The 21,225-nt window shown below is 41.1% G+C and overlaps 1 protein-coding gene across 4 annotated transcripts in view; it reads left to right on the top strand.

Moving 5' to 3' along the window:
• The window catches only part of hace1 (HECT domain and ankyrin repeat containing E3 ubiquitin protein ligase 1), a 90,146-nt gene that overhangs the window by 19,418 nt on the left and 49,503 nt on the right, over window positions 1-21,225 (top strand). For 3 of the 4 annotated variants that reach the window (XM_070885608.1, XM_070885610.1, XM_070885611.1), the window contains 8 exons: window positions 4,371-4,446; window positions 5,273-5,404; window positions 5,889-5,971; window positions 8,139-8,235; window positions 10,284-10,385; window positions 13,013-13,119; window positions 14,288-14,534; window positions 16,291-16,631. In XM_070885608.1, coding sequence (XP_070741709.1) covers window positions 4,371-4,446; window positions 5,273-5,404; window positions 5,889-5,971; window positions 8,139-8,235; window positions 10,284-10,385; window positions 13,013-13,119; window positions 14,288-14,534; window positions 16,291-16,631 — 1,185 coding nt within the window. The remainder of the gene's footprint in view (window positions 1-4,370; window positions 4,447-5,272; window positions 5,405-5,888; window positions 5,972-8,138; window positions 8,236-10,283; window positions 10,386-13,012; window positions 13,120-14,287; window positions 14,535-16,290; window positions 16,632-21,225) is intronic. The other variant, XM_070885609.1, reaches the window with a different exon arrangement.

Below are 21,225 nucleotides of genomic sequence, written 5' to 3'. Positions count from 1 at the left end.
TTTTTCAGATAGTTCTTGCAATACTGAAGCATGTGGTCATATTTAGTTGAAACATAATTGTGTCAAAATGTAATTGTGATGCAGCGTGTTTAGTCATATAGCCATGAATTTTGGAAATCGAAAAAAATAATTCTTAACTATTGAAATAGCCACAAATGCTTTGGCACTATTATGTGATGACCAAAATATTTTTAGACTACAAGCTTAACCTCAAGTTAATTTTACAGTACTACACTAGCATTTTGTGAAGCAGAGGACTGGGCTTGGTGTCTGGAAACTGTGCAAAATGTGATTTGGATTCCAATATAGTCCTAAAGGCTGGGACAGAAGACTCCAATCTGGCCATTTAGGCAGTTTTTAATCCCTTAAACTTTCCCTTGTGGCACAATTGATAATGTAGTACAGAGGTCATGCGGTTAGTGATGGAATAGTTATTTTGGTGAAGCAGTTCATTGTTTAACAATGTAAATTTATGCAGAAGGACACCATTAAATTCTATAAGGCAGGGGAAAAAAGTGGATATTGAGCATGAGGGCAAGAGGGAAAACAGCAAAGAAACAGAGTAGGATTAAAAGCATGGTCAAATAGAAGGAAGTTTAAGGTGCTTTTGAAAGCAGGAAGTTAGATATTGAGGCAAAGGAAGTTAAGTGGAGAGGTCCAAAGGGCCGAGGCAAAACAATCAATGGAGCAGAAGGATTAAGGTGCAAAGAATAAACTAGAGTTGGCAAAATGGAGATTACATATAGCTGAAGGTCATTGATTAGGTTGGGGCAAGAGTTTGAAAGTGTGGTCACACATAAAATTAATTCAATGGAGCCAGTGGGACTTAACCAGGGTGATGGGAGTATAGGGCAAGGGCCACTGCATTCTGAATGAGTTGTCATTTGTAAAGGACGGAAGCTAACTAGGCGAGCATTTGAAAAAGTGGGCCTTAAGATGATGGGTGTGGATTAGGATTTCTACAGCCTGAGGAAGAGAGAAACATAGAAACATAGAAAATAGGTGCAGGAGTAGGCCATTCGGCCCTTCTAGCCTGCATCGCCATTCAGTGAGTTCATGACTGAACATGCAACTTCAGTACCCCATTCCTGCTTTCTCGCCATACCCCTTGATCCCCCTAGTAGTAAGGACTTCATCTAACTCCTTTTTGAATATATTTAGTGAATTGGCCTCAACAACTTTCTATGGTAGAGAATTCCACAGGTTCACCACTCTCTGGGTGAAGAAGTTTCTCCTCATCTCGGTCCTAAATGGCTTACCCCTTATCCTTAGACTGTGACCCCTGGTTCTGGACTTCCCCAACATTGGGAACATTCTTCCTGCATCTAACCTGTCTAAACCCATCAGAATTTTAAACATTTCTATGAGGTCCTCTCTCATTCTTCTGAACTCCAGTGAATACAAGCCCAGTTGATCCAGTCTTTCTTGATAGGTCAGTACCGCCATCCCGGGAATCAGTCTGGTGAACCTTCGCTCAGGTTAGGAGACCAAAACTGTACACAATACTCCAGGTGTGGCCTCACCAAGGCCCTGTGCAACTGTAGCAACACCTCCCTGCCCCTGTACTCAAATCCCCTTGCTATGAAGGCCAGCGTGCCATTTGCTTTCTTAACCGCCTGCTGTACCTGCATGCCAACCTTCAATGACTGATGTACCATGACACCCAGGTCTCTTTGCATCTCCCCTTTTCCTAATCTGTCACCATTCAGATAATAGTCTGTCTCTCTGTTTTTACCACCAAAATGGATAACCTCACATTTATCCACATTATATTTCATCTGCCATGCATTTGACCACTCACCTAACCTATCCAAGTCGCTCTGCAGCCTCATAGCATCCTCCTCACAGCTCACACTGCCACCCAACTTAGTGTCATCCGCAAATTTGGAGATACTACATTTAATCCCATCGTCCAAATCCTTAATGTACAATGTAAACAGCTGGGGCCCCAGCACAGAACCTTGCGGTACCCCACTAGTCACCGCCTGCCATTCTGAAAAGTACCCATTTAGTCCTACTCTTTGCTTCCTGTCTGACAACCAGTTCTCAATCCATGTCAGCACTCTACCCACAATCCCATGTGCTTTAACTTTGTACATTAATCTCTTGTGTGGGACCTTGTCGAAAGCCTTCTGAAAGTCCAAATATACCACATCAACTGGTTCTCCCTTGTCCACTCTACTGGAAACATCCTCAAAAAATTCCAGAAGATTTGTCAAGCATGATTTCCCTTTCACAAATCCATGCTGACTTGGACCTATCATGTCACCTCTTTCCAAATGCGCTGCTATGACATCCTTAATAATTGATTCCATCATTTTACCCACTACCGATGTCAGGCTGACCAGTCTTATAATTCCCTGTTTTCTCTCTCCCTCCTTTTTTAAAAAGTGGGGTTACATTGGCTACCGTCCACTCCATAGGAACTGATCCAGAGTCAATAGAGTGTTGGAAAATGACTGTCAATGCATCCGCTATTTCCAAGGCCACCTCTTTAAGTACTCTGGGATGCAGTCCTTAGGCCCTGGTGATTTATCGGCCTTCAATCCCATCAATTTCCCCAACACAATTTCCCGACTAATAAGGATTTCCCTCAGTTCCTCCTCCTTACTAGACCCTCTGACCCCTTTTATATCCGGAAGGTTGTTAGTGTCATCCTTAGTGAATACCGAACCAAAGTACTTGTTCAATTGGTCTGCCATTTCTTTGTTCCCCGTTATGACTTCCCCTGATTCTGACTGCAGGGGACCTACGTTTGTCTTTACTAACTTTTTTCTATTTACATATCTATAGAAACTTTTGCAATCCGTCTTAATGTTCCCTGCAAGCTTCTTCTCGTACTCCATTTTCCCTGCCCTAATCAAACTCTTTGTCCTCCTCTGCTGAGTTCTAAATTTCTCCCAGTTTCCGGGTTCGCTGCTATTTCTGGCCAATTTGTATGCCACTTCCTTGGCTTTAATACTATCCCTGATTTCCCTTGATAGCCACGGTTGAGCCACCTTCCCTTTTTTATTTTTACGCCAGACAGGAATGTACAATTGTTGTAGTTCATCCATGCAGTCTCTAAATGTCTGCCATTGCCCATCCACAGTCAACCCCTTAAGTATCATTCGCCAATCTATCCTAGCCAATTCACGCCTCATACCTTCAAAGTTAGCCTTCTTTAAGTTCTGGACCATGGTCTCTGAATTAACTGTTTCATTCTCCATCCTAATGCAGAATTCCACCATATTATGGTCACTCTTTCCCAAGGGGCCTCGTAGAACGAGATTGCTAATTAATCCTCATTACACAACACCCAGTCTAAGATGGCCTCCCCCCTAGTTGGTTCCTCGACATATTGGTCAAGAAAACCATCCCTTATGCACTCCAGGAAATCCTCCTCCACCGTATTGCTTCCAGTTTGGTTAGCCCAATCTATGTGCATATTAAAGTCGCCCATTATAACTGCTGCACCCTTATTGCATGCACCCCTAATTTCCTGTTTGATGCCCTCCCCAACATCACTACTACTGTTTGGAGGTCTGTACACAACTCCCACTAACGTTTTTTGCCCTTTGGTGTTCTGCAGCTCTACCCATATCGATTCCACATCATCCAAGCTAACGTCCTTCCTAACTATTGCATTAATCTCTTCTTTAACCAGCAATGCTACCCCAACTACTTTTCCTTTTATTCTATCCTTCCTGAATGTTGAATACCCCTGGATGTTGAGTTCCCAGCCCTGATCATCCTGGAACCACGTCTCCGTAATTCCAATCACATCATATTTGTTAACATCTATTTGCACAGTTAATTCATCCACCTTATTACGGATACTCCTTGCATTAAGACACAAAGCCTTCAGGCTTGTTTTTTTAACACCCTTTGTCCTTTTAGAATTTTGCTGTACAGTGGCCCTTTTTGTTCTTTGCCTTGGGTTTCTCTGCCCTCCACTTTTCCTCATCTCCTTTGTGGGGGAAGAATATGTGGGGGAAGAAAACGGACTTGGTAGTAATGTATGTGGAGAAGGAAGCTGAGTACAAAGTGGAATGCACAGGGCCTGCACCTCCAGACCCCCTGAGGTGGCAGTCGGCCAGTTTGTTGGAGTTGAGGTTAGTTGGATGTTAGTACTAGCAGAAGTTGAAGATGGTGACATTGGATTTGCTGGTGTTAAGATAAAGGATCTTTTGGTACATTCAAGTCAGACTGACAGGTAGAGACTGTAATCACGGTCTTCAGCTTGATGGAGGAGGTGGCGAGATAAAGCTAGGTGTCATTCATGCATGTGTGGAAGCTGAACCCATGTGTCAAATTGTAGTGTACGTTTTCTGTCAGTAGGTATGTGTGATAAACCAGCATTATTGTTAAGGGATGCGCTCTGTTTGTAGGCAGAAGAAGTGCATGGGGAAACTGTTGGAGTATACTGCTGATGTGAACATCTGCAACAATGAAGGGCTGACTGCGGTAAGGTTGGAATCTTTAGGGTTGATATTTTTCCTTTGATTATTGCCCAGAAAAGAGGCAATCTAGAATGCTTAAAGTTTGATTGCCTTTGTTTTTCATGAATTTGTGGATTAATATCATATTTATATAGTGTCTTTCATGACCTCGATATCCGAAAGTGCTTTACCTTTTGAAAGTGCAGTCACTGTTGTAATATCTTATTTCAGTATAAGACAGATTCCAGTTAGCTTCTTGATTCACTCCAACTTTCCTATGGCAACCTAAAATAAGGTTGACCTTTTAAATGTATTTCACAATTCTTCCTGCCTCTTCTCTCTTGTGATGTACACTATTTTCCAGTTGAACAAATCAGTTTTGAACTTGAAGTCAGATTTCTTCAATAATAACTTTTGTAAGTAAAAGATAATAAATTGTGAATATCGTCTACCATATAAGAATATAAGAATTAGGAGTAGGAGTAGACCATTCGAGCCTGCTCCGCCATTCAATTGCAAATTGCTTGAACAAATACATGGGGATGGCCACAAGATTGATGCTGGCAGTCGGTAAAGCAACTAGCAATAGTTGCACTTGAGTACCTGTGTGTTTTGTTCAGTAAAGCAGTGGAAGGCTGAGGATAAGTGCAGGGGTGTCATGTGTTGCCGCCCAATTTTAACAATTGCACAGAAATGATAGCTCCAATCCTGGGGGTAGGTTTCATGATGGGGTTGTTTATTATTGAAAATAATGGTAATGTAGAATAAACATGGTTATTTCAAAGGAAGAATTTACTTTAAAGCCAATGACCACAGCTTACTAACGGTATGGAACAAATCTTTTGCTGCAGATTCACTGGCTGGCTGTTAATGGGCGCACTGAGCTTCTTCATGACCTAGTGCAGCATGTTACGAATGTGGATGTAGAAGATGCAATGGGTCAGACTGCTTTACATGTGGCCTGTCAGAATGGGCATAAGACGGTGAGTGTACATGGCTAGAAGACAATGGCTGTCAAGCATTCATAATTGTCTTTTCTGACTGTCTGATAGTCTTGATGTGCTGTTTAACTTCATGGACTAAATTAAGATTTGGAGTCATTCTGAATTGCTATGGCAACACCACAGAGCATGAAAGTATTGTCTTTTAGATGAAACGTTAAGCCAAATACATGTCTGCCCTCCCCGATGGAGGTAAAATATCCCCAGGTACTATTTGATGAAGAACAGGGACATTCTCCTGCTGTCCTGACTAACATTTATCCTTCAACCAACATCGCTAAAACAGATTATCTGTCATCTATTTCATTGTGAAATTTACTGTGTGCAACTTTGCTGCCACATTTGCCTACATTTACAACAGTGACTACCCTTCAAAAGTAGTCCATTAGCTGTGAAGCATTTCTGAGATGTCCTTTGAATTTAATTTACACTGGCAGTTGACTGTAATCCTTTTTTCTCTTCACAGACAGTACTTTGTCTTCTGGACAGTGGTGCAGATATTAACAGGCCTAATGTTTCTGGAGCTACCCCTTTGTACTTTGCTTGCAGGTATTGTGGATTTTTTTTAAAGAATGAGAATAGCTTCCTTAATATATCTCTATATAATGTAAAAAGTGCATATGGTCCTACTCATTATGTCTCTTAAGGTAGGTATCCAGCCATCCCAATGGTTCAGCTGGTTAAACCAGTTGGTACCTTATCCATGTAGAGCAGGAGGGAGCCAAGTTTGGTTCCTGTTCTATGCTGAGTTAGTTAATTTCAGCTGGCAAGGTGACCGGCGCTCCACAGTTGGTCGGCGCTCCACAGTTGGTCAGAGCTCCCAAGTGTGGAAAAATCAGCCATGGTTCCTCTTCCATACTGTATACTCCCAGCAGAGGTCACTGTCCAATCCTTGGTCTGATGATTACTCTATTTACTGAAAAAGCTAACATTATATACAAACATTCGTGATGCAGAGCAGTCCCGTTAATGATTGTCGAATGAGCGCTGGAGTCAAAATGAATTGGCATATTAGACTGAAACCTATTGTTCTACCAGTTCCTGAATGTTTTATGTTTGAGAGTGATATATTTAAAATATTTAAATATTAGAAATGTTGAGTACAGAGTAAGGATACTGTGATTTGTTGCCCCAAAGTAATAGGATGCAGGTTCAAGTAATTTTCCCCCACACACACCCTGATTTTTGGTGAGATGCTGAGCAGCTTTCCAACTGTGTGGAGGTGGAAATAGTGGATTCCCCAAAATTGTTCTTGCACATTGCATAACTGAAAGCTCAAGGCAAGCAGTAGCATGGGCCTGGGAACAGGCTGTCTGTCTTATATATCAGCTGAGCGTTAGTACATGGTAGAAGAGTACTAAAAAAGGAAAACTCCTAACTTTCTCTGTTATGCATATACGTTGCTATGATAGATCGTTTATTGTATTTGAAGTATCATTCATATGTTGATCACAGTGTAAGTTTATTCTTCAGCAGTCATTGGTTTTTAAACAAGCTCTATTTGTATTTCATATCAAAAGGAATAATGTGTGATGCTGTTAACATTTAACATGTTTTTACAGTTGATAAGTACAGGAACTTTTTCTGTAAGAAAAATTAGTTGAGCTGTTGTCTGAATAGCATTAGGTTGTTGAAGGGGAGGGGAAAAAAATAGTTGATAGCATATTGCCCCCTTTATTTTACAAGTTGGCAAGAAGATTGATGTCCTGTAATGAAGGTGACTGGAACCAGTTCTGTCTAAGGCATTGGGTCTTCACTTAGAGGTTTCTGTTGGGAAGTGCCACTGACCGTAAAGGCAAATGGCACTTTTGAGGCTCACCATTTAGGGTCTGACCATTGGGGTGTTCTGTATGGATATTTCCCTGACATTGGGAGGATACTAGCCAGATTGACTACGACTCCTGCTCAATTTTGCACATATTGCATTGTGGGCTTATGAACAATCAGTGCTTACATAGATTTTCCAGGGGCAATTTGGCAACAAAAGGAAGAGACTCAAGTACTGAATACAGTAATATAAAGCTACTATGCATGTTTGGTGCAGTCCAGTTTTTAAAGCTGGTTTTCACACCTTTCACTGAGTGCTGGAACTTAATAATAATATACACATTTTCATGCCACCTGCTCCTGATGCATGCTGTCATTTTCGTGTCTCTCCTCCTCCGAAGACACTTATTCTTGTTGAACTGCAGAGACTCGGATGGTAGCAGCCGTCTGTGAACTCATCCAAGTAACTGAGCATGTGCAATATGGACGGTATATTAGACAATTTTCCAGAGAAGACATCACATCTCTTGCTTATCCTGTGCTCACCTGATGGAAACTATGCATATGCAGACATCAGGGCATCACCTGATGGCGATTATGAGCAGGCATTCTGGCTGATTTCCCCTCTTCCTCCTTCTCCAAAGACCAAGGTGCTTGGGTCAGTTATAACACTCCAGTAGCAGACTGAGCATGGATCTGGGGCTGAACCGGGAACTCTCCTAGCTCAGTATCACACCAAGTTCTGGATTTATTCTCAGACCTATCTGAGAGGTATCTTATCTTTTGAAACAAAGTAAATTATTCCTGCTACATTCCCAGTTCTGAGTTGTTACATGATGTTACCATATATTTTCTACAAGTAGACAACAGCTACAAAAAAAAATTGAATTGGTTTAATTAACGGGTATAAATTTTGAAGTTGACTAATTTATCCATCATTTTATTGCAGCCATGGTCAAAGGGATACAGCACAGATCCTGATTTCAAGGGGAGCCAAATACTTACCTGACAAGAATGGTGTTACTCCACTGGATCTCTGTGTGCAGGTATAAACTGAACATTGCTATTTCTGGTATAGTGACTTAGGAAATGTACTACATCCATGGGAGGAAAATAAATTGTACTCGAGGCTTACTGAAGTTTATTTTTCAGCATAAATTCTGTTGGGTGAATCATGAAATCACTTTGGAGTCTGAACTAAGCTGTGGAGGAGTCTACAATTCTATCTGTCTATCTCTAGTCAGCAACTTCACATTATCTGTTGGAAGAGACAATTCAAATATAATGTGGTCATTTTACATTCTGTTCTTCACGACTGAACTGTTTCCGTGCGTGAGCTCCTCCCCTCCTTATTTTGATATGGTTCCTGGTTTATGGAACAGGATTGATGTGTCGGAGCGTTGGGAGTATCCTGCTCCCCTTTCCTTCGTTCCCTGCCCCCCCCCTCCCCGCATACTCCCGAGCCAAGTTTCTCATCACACATCTGGTCTGTAATTAAGATCCCCTTCCATGCTGAAATCTGTATGTACATTTTCATCACCTTGAAGGTAGGTTGCATAATGCTGTTCTACCCTCACAAACGAAGGGGTGTTCAAACGCTGGCTCGAGTCCTCTCCCAATGCTCTACACATCAATTTTTACTGTGTTGACCCCTTATGCCTTCATATAGTATTACACAGTATTTACAGCACAAACTGGTCCATGCCGGTGTTTATGCTCCATGTGAGCCGCCTTCATCTAACCCCATTAACAAATCCGTCAATACATTTCTCCCTCGTGTGTTTTATCTGGTTTCCCCTTAAATGCATCCAACTACTCCATGTCCTAGCGAGTTTCACATTCTAACCACTCTCTGGTTAAAGACGTTTCTCCTGCATTCCCAATGGGATTTATTACTGCCTATCTTATATTTATGGCCCAAGTTCATATGTATATTTTCAAAATGAAGTGTTAGAGAAAAATAAAAATAGAGTAATGACATTGGCTAATATAACTGTGGTGTTCAGCAGTTATTTAACTAACCTGAGCTGACAGGCTTTAAATAAAAGTTGCTTGCAATTGAGTATGTTTTGGTTTCTCAGAAAATATAAAATTTGTTTGTGCAGAAAATCTTGCCTATTGAAGGAGCAGTGGATATGAAATTGGCTGAGTGACAGAAAGTAGAGAGCAGTAGTGAACTGTTGTTTGTCAGATTGGAGGAAACGAGTTCAAAATCCTCCACCTTTCTTTCAAATTCCATCAGGGAGGGATTTATTCCACTCTGTTGGCAGTCTTCTCTCACTCCATTTGAACACTCTTTTTTAAACTGTGATTACTTGTTTCTCACTCTCTGCACTCTCTGCACTCTACAATCTCACACCCTACTTTTAGCTGCCATATCTCTGCTGTCTGAAATTTTCTTCCAAAATCTTTGCCTTCAAAAGCCTCCTTAAGATCTATCTCTTCCACTTGCCTTTGTTCCCTTAATCTCATTTTCTGCTTGGTTCCACTGCATCTGCTTATGCAGTGCATTGAGAGACTCCTTTGGGTGAAAAGCACTATATGCGCATGTTGTTAAGTTGAGTGGCATGGATCAAAAAAAAAAGTGCGGTGTTTTTTTTTACAATAAAATATAACTTTTGTATGTTTGTAATTTCCATGTCGGAAAACATTGCTGATAGTCTTTTTCACGAGAGAACTGCCTTTTGATCGACGCATGCAAAGGATACCTTTTTTGAGCAATTGGTACTTCCCCCTCTTCTTGTGAAGGTAACGCTACGCATTAGTTTGACCTGCCCTGTGCATTGCACAATTCCTGTAACCGGCTGCAAGAATTTTAGCAGCTAAGAATAGCTTAAAAATTAGAGATGCTGCTCAACAGTTCTTGAAACACATTACAGCACTTAAGCTATTGGCCTAGTACACCTTAAATGCCCACAAAGGGGAGCAATTTAGACTCTAATTGATGCTAGGCAATGGGTCAACTTTATTTTGTATACATAGGTAATTAATTCACCCTCATCCTCCCCCTTTATACAAGTATCCATGTGAACATTTACAATGTTTTTTGATTATTTAGTTAACCAAATATTTTGTGATCCTTTTGCCTCTTTAGGGAGGGTATGGGGAGACATGTGACATTTTAATCCAGCACCATCCCAGACTCTTCCAAACACTTATTCAGATGACACAGAATGAGGATATCAAGGAAAACATGGTAATGTTGCTCATTTAACTTAATTCCTGAGACTAGTTATAGATTTTAAATGTACTTGTGCAACCTACAGTATTGAATAAAATATATGAACAATAACAGACAAGACGATGCCCTCTGGTCCATCCAGCCTGTTTCTCACTATCATAATATATATAACCTCCACCCCACTCAAAAACCATGTCATCCCCAGATTAAAAACCCAGGCCAATTTTGGGGGGAAGGTCTGGGAAATTGCTCTCTGACCCCCACCCTCCCATGACGATCTCATCCAGGAGATGATTCGGGCCCTGATGATTCCCTTGCATTACCTACCTTTTGCAAGCTGCGATCTACGACCCAACCAGAAAGGGGTCCAGCTCTCGCTTAAAGGAATTCAGCGAATCTGCGTCCACCACACGCACCTGCAGCCTGTTCCAGGGGTCCACTATGCTCTGGAAAAATAATCACCTCGACATTTAACCTAGATCTGGCCTTGTACAACTTATAATGGTGACCCCGGGTCCATCCTAACCTATTTAATTGGAACAAACTGTCAACTCAAACACAATCTATTCCATTTATCATCTTGCAAACACCGATCAGATCACCCCAAAGATTATGTTTTCTAAAGTGTAGAGCCTCGGCTCTTTTAGCTTGCCTCGATAACCAAGATGCTTTAAACTAGGAATTAGTATAGTGGCCCTCCTCTGTACCCTTTCAAAGCCTCACTATCAAGCACCATTTGAGGAGACCAAAACTGGATGCCGTATTCCAACTGAGGCTTGACCCAAGGCCTTGTACAAGCACAAAATAGTATGTTTTATTTAATAGTCAATTGTCCTATAAATTCACCCCAACACCCTATTGGATGGGATATGAATTGATAAAGATGAGGTACTGGAACGACTGGCTGCACTTAAAATAGATAAGTCACCAGGACCGGATGTGATGCATCCTAGGATGATGAGGGAAGTGAAGGAAGAAATCGTGGCGATATTGACCATAATCTTCCAATCCTCCTTAGAATCGGGGGAGGTGCCAGAGGACTGGAGAATTGCAAATGTTACACCCTTGTTGAAAATAGGATGTAAAGATAAACCCAGCAACTACAGGCCGGTCAGTTTAACCTTGTTAGTTAGGAAGCTTTTAGAAACAATCACTTGGACAAGTGTGGATTAATTAAGGAAAGATAGCACGAATTTGTTAAAGACAAATCGTGTTTAACCAACATTAATTGTTTTTTGATGAGGAGGTAACAGAGGGTTGATGAGGACAACGCGGTTGATGTGGTGTACATGGATTTCAAAAAGGCATTCGACAAAGTGCCACATAATAGGCTTGCCAGCAAAGTTGAAGCCCATGGAATAAAAGCGACCGTGGCAGCCTGGATATGGAATTGGCTAAGTGACCGGAAACAGAGTAGTGGGGAATGGATGTTTTTTGGACCTGAGGAAGGTATACAGTAGTGTTCCCCAGGAGTCGGTACGAGGACCACTGCTTTTCTTGATATATATTGATGACTTGGATGTGGGTATACAGGGCACAATTTCAAAATTTGCAGATGACACAAAACTTGGAAGTATAGTGAACAGTGAGGAAGATAGCGATAGACTTCAAGAGGACATAGACAGGCTGGTGACTTGTGTGGACTCGTGGCAGATGAAATTTAATGCAGAAAAGTGTGAAGGGATACATTTTGGTGGAAAGAATGAGGAGAGGAAATATAAACTAAAGGGTACAATCCTAAAGGGGGTTCATGAACAGAGACCTAGGGGTATATGTGCACAAATCATTGAAGGTGGCAGGACAGATTGAGAAAGCAGTTTGAAAAAAGCTTACTGAATCCTGGTCTTCATGAATAGAGCTATAGAGTACAAAAGCATAAAATTATGAAGAACCTGTACAAAACACAGATTTGGCTTTAACTGGAGTATTGTGTCCAATTCTGGGGAACTGCACATTAGGAAGGATGTGAAAGCCTTGGAGAGGGTGCAGAAAAGATTTACGAGAATGATTCCAGGGATAGACTAGTGAAGATTGAGAGGGGATTTGATAGGTGTTCAAAATCATGAGTGGTTTGGACAGAGTAGATCTAGAGAAACTGTTCCCATTGGCAGAAGGGTTGAGAACCAGAGGACACAGATTTTAGGTGATCGGCAAAAGAACCAAAGACGAAATAAAATTTTTTTTTTAACACGGCGAGTGATTAGGATCTGGAATGCACTGCCTGAAAGGGTGGTGGAGGCAGACCACGGCTTTCAAAAAAGAAACAAATTTGCAGGGCTACAGAGAAAGGGCGGGGGAGTGGGACGAGCTGAAGTGCTCTTGCAGAGAGCCTGGCACAGGCTCGACAGGCTGAATGGCCTGCTTTAGCCATTCTATGATTCTATGATCTTTCATTTAATTCTATAAATAGAACACTTAAGCATCGAGCAGGAAAACCTGTTAGGCCTCCAATCTTCATTTGCTTCAGGAGAAACCTGTTTCCTAATATTTATGCATCTTTAAAAACGAGCAACATGAAACTGTTGCGAGCTAATTTTAACTTTGAGCTCCTAATTGCTTTGCAGAAAACTTCATTATTTGTCATTCTTACTTACTGTGCCTTATAAGCATTTTAGAGTCAGATTGGTTTCTTTTGCATTTAGTTACGTCAAGTTCTTGAGCACCTATGTCCACAGAACGAGAGTCAGTATCAGAAGATCCTAACAAGCCTTGCTGAAGTTGCCACAACAAATGGTCACAAACTGCTGAGGTGAGTCGTTTAAAATTCTGACGGGTTTAGACAGGTTAGATGCAGGAAGAATGTTCCCAATGTTGGGGAAGTCCAGAACCAGGGGTCACAGTCTAAGGATAAGGGGTAAGCCATTTAGGACCGAGATGAGGAGAAACTTCTTCACCCAGAGAGTGGTGAACCTGTGGAATTCTCTACCACAGAAAGTAGTTGAGGCCAATTCACTAAATATATTCAAAAGGGAGTTAGATGAAGTCCTTACTACTCGGGGGATCAAGGGGTATGGCGAGAAAGCAGGAAGGGGGTACTGAAGTTTCATGTTCAGCCATGAACTCATTGAATGGTGGTGCAGGCTAGAAGGGCTGAATGGCCTGCTCCGGCACCTATTTTCTATGTTTCTATGTAAGAGGTGTAATTGGATCAGAAGCTAGTGTTGACTCTAATTTGAGTTCCTATTAGCACAGTTTACCCATACCATTTGAAGTGTAAGGTTAAATTCCAAGAATAATTACCTGGATCTCTCTTGAGCAATTGGTCAAATTTTTTGTTTCAAAATTTCAATCTTTCTCATTTGTTTATGCTTCTCATGCAAGCCCGGGGCACTAGTCTTTCAAGTAATTTTTTTGTGCTGGGTGGTCAAGTATGTGGGTATGTATATTTCCCCACTGTATATTAAGGTCCCATTCTGGGATTTTCACAGCAATGAAGGATCCAAAAGCCTGTTTGCTTGCTATTCCAGCCGAAAGTACTTAGGCCTGATTAATCATTTTGGTATATGAAGGGGCTGTGGGGCTGGATTGTAAAGGGGAGCTTTATACAGTAAACATTTTCTACAAAAGTGTTTGCGAGCCACTGAATATTACGTTATAGCTAAGGTTGAGCAACAGAGAAAGTGATTGACTTTGTTTCTTTGCTTGTGGCTTCACCAGGAATAATGTGGTATGTATCTGAGTTTGATATTGCCAGGTTATTGCAGTGATGAGTTCATATACCATAAACCTGTTTTCATGTTGAATTAACTTTCAAACATGAATAAAAATGCTATTACTTGTTAAGAGTACAAAGTATCCATACTGTAATAATAAAATATTTACAGAAATTGAAATGTGTTACTCCTATTTTGTAAAATAATCAGTTACAGGTCAATAAGACATTAATAAATGTGTGACTTATTTTCCTCCTTCCTCAGTATATCAAGTAACTATGAAGCTCAGATGAAGAGTTTATTGAAGATAGTGCGAATATTCTGTCATGTGTTTCGCCTAGGCCCATCCTCTCCCAGTAATGGAAATGACATGGCTTACAATGGAAATAAAACTCCGAGAAGCCAAGTTTTCAAGGTCAGAAAAATATATGACGTTATTAGGAAGATTGAAGTAAAAGAGATGAATTTCACAAAGCATGCAAACATTAATCAGACAACTCTTGAAAAAGAAGTAAGTTTGGTTGACTGAGTATGTACACATTTACAAGTTCTGTGAAGCTTAAATTTCTCTTTAAATGAACAATTTATTTTTGCTTTACCCTCCGTTGGAATTTGCGACATCAATCTATTGATTTCTTAAAAATAAACTTAGTTGGATTTTTTATAAAATCCTTCTTTCTATTTAATTTTCTAATTCATAATTTAAATCTCTTCAGCTTCTTGGAGATGGCAGCTTGTAAATTTTGAAATAGTCTTTTTTAATGTTTTCCAATTGATATACTTGTTTTAAAAAAACATTGTTTTGCTCGTGTTAATATTGTAATATTCAGTTTCGTTCTTTTGTGGCATAATACAATGCATATTTTTCTTTTGATTTGCTGAGCTGAGACAATCCTCTGATCTTTGTTTTGTCTATCTATTTTTTAACTTGGGTTTTACATTTACATTTAAGATAATGACCCTTTGCTCAGAGGTATCACTCTGGCCTCTGATGCAGAACTTCATGGGCTCAAGCTCTACTCCAGAGACTTGAGCACCTAATCTAGGTTGGCACTTCAGTGCAGTAATGACTGGGTGCTGCAATATCTGAGGTGCTGTCTTTCAGATGAGGTTAAACTGAAGCCCCATCTGTCTTTTCGGGTGGGTATAAAAGATCCATGGCGCTATTTAGAAGAGGGGCAGGGGAGTTCTCCCGATGCCCTGGCTTTGCATTTAGGGGTTAGTGTGGTTAGTGATAAATTGTTGGGTATAGATAAAGATATCTCATTGAACAAAACAGTTGTAACGCATACACATACACATGCTTGTGTGTGCACATTCACCCCCTCCTATTGAACATGCTCATCAACTTCCTTGAGCTTGCCTGACAAGGCATGATAAGGTTGCAAACTATCGCATCATTATTAGATTTGGCATTGTGGTTCAAGCTGGATTGCCTATAATTGTATAAAATATACAGACCACACAACATGAAGGTAAATACTTTTATAAGACAGCAATAAGTTATAGTTATACAGCATAATAAGTTATATTTATATAGTTATATTTATTCTTTAACAAAGAAAACATTCCAAGCTGCCTCACAGGAGTGCAATAAGACAAAAATTGACACTAAGCCAAAGAAGGAGATCTAAAAGCTTGGTCAAAGAGGTAAGTTTTAAGGAGGGTCTCTCTTTTTCTCTCTTTTTTTTTTCTCTCTCTCTCTTCTGTATCTCTCCATCAGCAGAGGTTGTTGGATAGTGATGTGGTTTCTCCCTGAGTCAAGAGGTCCTGATTGAGGTCACCTAACTTAGTGGTTGAACCTGTGCCCTCTTTGGTCTACCTGGTGGTTGCCACATCTACCAACCAATATCAAAAGATACCATCCTTGTGTCTCCGAATAATTTTGTATATTGAGATTTACTCTGGTTCTATATATTTTTGTAAATCTACTTTGCAATGTTTAACATTTTTAAAAACTTACAGAAAACCCATACTAAATTAAGGAATCTGAAGCATTTCCATACTGACAGAATTATGAAGAGCTGTAGGTTTTTTGTTTTTGTCTTCCGATTGCAATACTACTTTGATTCTAATTGCCACATTCTGCAGTTGATAAGACTGAAACAATACTAGCAAATGGAATCAAATACCGTACTTTCTACATAAATTAGTTTTTTTTTACATTTATACATTTTACCAAATAATTTCCTGGATGACAGATCAGTGATTAAAAAAATTAGCTTTTAATAGTGAGAGTACTATTTCTATCTTTTTTGTTTTCACAGCCTTTAGAACTACTATGGCACTCGCTGGATGAGTGGTTAGTTCTCATTGCTGCAGAATTGAAGAACAATAAAGAAGACTCTGAAATGGATGCCAACAATATCACTTCCATTTTACTGAAACAAAGAGCCCAAGAACAGCAGGAGGTTGTCACTACTCAGGTGTTCGAGACTGTAAAAAAAGAGATCTTGGAAGACCAACATGCCAGCTTGAAGAAGCTGGAGGATGGTGACAACATGACAGAAGGTTCAGATGGTCTAGATGTAATTTCTATGACAGCAAATCGGCTGAGTACAGTCATCCAGGCTTTTTATATGTGCTGTTCCTGTCAGATGCCTCAGGGGTGAGAATAATTCAAACTTAAGGTTATTTTGAGTCATATCCTTTGTGTTGTCTTCACCCTCTGCCTACAGGGTAAAATAGTCTGGATGTGGAAATCTCCATTGATTGGTATATGTGCTGTCGAGTATCAGAGAGATTTCCTTTTCCCTAGTAACTGACAAAGGTTGCTCAGAGAGCGTAGTTAAGGACACAAGTCCAGTTTTAGACATTGGAACTGAAATCCAGTGCATTGCCTACATTCTTCTAACACTATTACAGTATGTAGGGACTTGATATTTTTAGACCCTTCATCAGTTGAAAATTTATGTTCAGAGATGCGGCAGCAACTATTTATATAGCAAGTTTAATGCAGAAAATGTCCCAAACTGCTTTACAGAGGGAGAGAAAAAGTAAATGAAATTGATATTGGAATGAATGCACAGTGGGAGAATTAGTGACTCAAAGTTTGGTCAAAAAGATGGGATTTGAGAACATTTTGAAAGTGTCGAGGCGTTTCAGGAGGGAATTGGAAAGTGTGTGGCTGAGGCTAAAACGGGCGAGGAAGATGCCAGTCATCATCTCAGTCTGAGGACTAAAGGATGTGGGAAATTATATAACAGAGAAGGTTGCAGGGATCTCAGGAATAGAGTAGACATGAGTGATGGCGTGATCAGAGAAGGTACCTCACCCCTCCACTGTCCGTAAACTGTCAGACTGCTTGTCTGACATCCAGTACTGGATGAACAATAATTTCCTCCAGCTGATTATTGGGAAGACCAAAGCCATTGCCTTCGGTCCCTGCCACAAACTCCATTCCCCAGCCACCCACTCTATCCCTCTCCCTGGCAGCTGTCTGAACCAGACCATTTGCAACCTTAGTATCATATTTGACCTTGGTATGAACTTACAACCACACATCCACGCCATTATCAAGACCGGCTACTTCCAACTCCATAACATCGCCTGACTCTGACTCTGCTCCTGCGTCAGCTCATCTGTGCCTGAAACCCTCATCCATGCCTTTGTTATCTCTAGATTTGACTGTTCCAATGCCTTCCTGGTCAGCCTCCCATCTTCCACCTTCCATAAACTTGAGTTCACCCAAAACTGCTGCCCGTATCCTAACTGGTACCAAGTCCTATTCGCCCAGTACTCGGTGACCTATATTAGCTCTTGGTCCAGCAAAGCATTAATTATAAAATTCTCATCCTGGTCCCCTCCATCACTGTAACCTCCTCCAGCCCCACAACCGTCCGAGATTTCTCTGCTCTTTCAACTCTGGCCTCTTGCTCATTCCTTATTTTAATCGCTCCATTATTGGTGGTCGTGCTTTCAGCTGCCTAGGCCCTAAACTCTCAAATTTCCTTCCTAAGCCTCTCCGCGCCTCTTTTCCTTTCCTCCTTTAAGGTGCTCCTTAAAACTTACTACTTTGACCAAGCTTTTGGTTGTTTGTCCTAATATCTCCTTATGTGGCTCATTGTCAAATTCTGTTTGGTAACGCTCCTGTGAAGCGTTTTGGGACAATTTACTATGTTAGCGGTGCTATATAAATGCAACTTGTTGCACCAGTGAGTGTGGTTGAGGGAGTTGATGTGAAGGGCGTGATTGAAGGAGGAAGTCACAGGAGTTGGGGCTAGGTAGTTTAACTGATCGTTGAAATCCTCATGGGTGAGGCATTACGTAGTGCAGAACCTAAGGTGTCAGCCTTGGCTCAGTGGTAGCACTTTTGTATCTGAATCAGAAGGTCATGAGTTCAAGCATCACTCAATAGACTTGAGCACATAAGCTAGGCTGACATTTCAGTGCAGTACTGCGGGGCGCTACTTTGTTCGTGGTGCAATCTTTCAGATGAGATGTGAAACTGAGGACCCATGTGCCCTGTCGCGGGATATAAAGCAGGTAGGGTAGTGTAGTGGTTATCTACTAGACTATTAATTTAGAGGCCTGGACTAATAATTCAGAGAATGCGAGTTTAAATTCCATAATGGCAGTATGAGGATTTGAATTCCGTTTATATTTGGGGGGAAACAAAAGCTGATATCAGTAAAAGTGACCATGAAGCTGTCTGTCATAAAACCCAGCTGGTTTATTAATGTCCTTTAGGGAAGAAAGCCTGCTGTCCTTACCCGGTCTTGCGTATATGTGACTCCAAACGCACACAGAAGCAGTTGACTCTTAAGTGCCTTCAGAATTGGCCTAACCAGCCATTCAGTTAAAGCAAACCGCTACCTGCAGCAATTCAAGATGACCCAATTTCACCTTCCCAAGCACAGCTAGAGATGGGCAATAAATGCCAACTTTATCAGTGATGCCCACAACCCGAGAATTAATTTTTAAAAGTTTTTTTAAAATATTGACATTATTCAAAGAAAGCAGGAGAGTTCTGCTGGTTAGCCTTTATCCCTCAACCAGGACCATTAAACAGATTGGCTGGTCATTTGTTCCATTCCTGTTTGTAGGACTTTGCTGTGTGCAGGACATTGCTGTTTGTTCAATTGGCTGCCTCGTGTGCCTATTATACAACCGTGACTACACTGCAAAAGTACTTCATTGCTGTAAAGCACTTTGGGATGGCCTGAGGTCATGAAAGGTGATCTATAAATCCAAATTATTCCTTTCTAAGGGATGAGATCTTTGAAGAAATCTGGAGGGGGTGTGAAAGATGGTACACAAAGATTATAAGGGAGACATGGAAGGAGATCAGATACTTTGAAGGTGCCAGAGGACTAAAGGGTCAAAATGGGGTTTTTGGTGATGGAAGGTTTGCTATGGTGATTTGGGCAGTGCAAGTGATTGAATGTATAGCCATTTGGGGAAGCTTTGATGAAAGTGATTTACCGCCCCCCCAAAAAAAGTTGTCAGCACCAGGATGTTGATCTGTTTACCTGCAATGAGATCATGAGTGGTAAGATCTTTGTGAGGGAACAAATATTTTGGAGTGGCATGGTGCTTGATGATCCACTGTTTTGCTGGAGGGATGGAGTGGGAGGTAGAAGGGATGGAGAGGAGGTTATATAAGTTAGCCCTTAAAGAGTGATAGTTGCTGGGAAGAGAGTGTTGAAGGTAGTTGGGGTTTCTGGTTGGGTCGATCAGTTGATGGATGCCATAAATGGGCTTGGCAGAGAATTCAAATAGGAAGTGCAGAGGAAGAACATAATGTAAGAATTAGCAGTAGGCCATACAGGCCTTCGAGCCTGCTCCGCCATTCAATAAGATTGTGGTTGATTTTCAACCTTAACACTACTTTCCCGCTAAATCCCCATATCTCTTGATTCCCCATAAATCTATTGATCACGTCCTTGAATATACTCAAAAACTCAGTATCCACAGCCCTCTGGGGCAGAAAATTCCAAAGAATCACATATCACTGAGTGAAGAAATTCCTCCTCATCTCAGTCTTAAATGGCCTCACATAGTCTTATCCTATGTTCCGTAGTTCTGGACTCTCCAACCAGGGGAAACAACCTCTCATCATCTACCCTGTCAATTCCCCTCAGAAAATTTTATGTTTCAATGAGATCACTTCTCACTCTTCAAAACTCCAGAGAATATAGGCCGAATCTACTCAATCTCTGCTCACAGGACAACCCTCTCATCTCTGATCAATCTAGTGAACCTTCGTTGAACTGCCTCTAAGGCAAGTATGTCCTTCCTCGCATAACAAGACCAAAGCTATGTCCAGGTGTGGTCTTGCCACAGTCCAGTACAATTATAGTAAGACTTCCTTACTCTTGTACTCCAATCTCTTGCAATAAAGGTCAACATGCCATTTGCCTTCCTAATTGCTTGCTATACCTGCATGCTAACTTTGTACAAGGACACCAAAATCTCTCCGGACACCAACATCTAATAATTTCTCACCATTTAAAGAAAAATACTGTTTTTCTATTCTTCCTATCAAAGTGAATAACCTCATTTCCCTACATTATACTCCATCTGCCACCTTATTGCCCAATCTCTTAATCTTTCTATATCCCTTTGAGGCTCTCTGTCCTCCTTACAGTTTACTGTCCCACCTAGCTTTGTATCGTCAGCAAGCTTGGATACATTGCACTTGGTCCCTTCATCTAAGTCATTAATATAGATTGTAAATAGGTGGGCCAAGCACCGATCCTTGCGGCACCCCACTAGTCACAGCTTGCCAACCGGAAAATGATCCTACTCTCTGTTTGTTAACCAATCCTCTATCCATGCTAATATATTACCCCCAACCCCATGAGCCCTTGTCTTGCATAGCAACCTTTTATGTGGCATCCTGATGTCTCGGAGCAGGTGCAGGACATTCTGAAAAGGGAGGGTGAACAGCCAGTTGTCGTGGTGCACATTAGTACCAACGATATAGGTTTTAAAAAAAGGGATGAGGTCCTACAAGACGAATTTAAGGAGCTAGGAGCTAAATTAAAACGTAGGACCTCAAAAGTAGTAATCTCGGGATTGCTACCAGTGCCACGTGCTAGTCAGAGTAGGAATCGCAGGATGGCTCAGATGAATACGTGGCTTGAGGAGTGGTGCAGAAGGGAGGGATTCAAATTCCTGGGGCATTGGAACCGGTTCTGGGGGAGGTGGGACCAGTACAAACCGGACAGTCTGCACCTGGGCAGGACCGGAATCAATGT

The sequence above is a fragment of the Pristiophorus japonicus genome, chromosome 7, assembly GCF_044704955.1.
Source record: "Pristiophorus japonicus isolate sPriJap1 chromosome 7, sPriJap1.hap1, whole genome shotgun sequence".
Classification (NCBI taxonomy): Eukaryota; Metazoa; Chordata; class Chondrichthyes; family Pristiophoridae; genus Pristiophorus; species Pristiophorus japonicus.
Note: the sequence above shows the minus strand (reverse complement) of the source record. Positions and strands in the feature narration are given on the sequence as shown.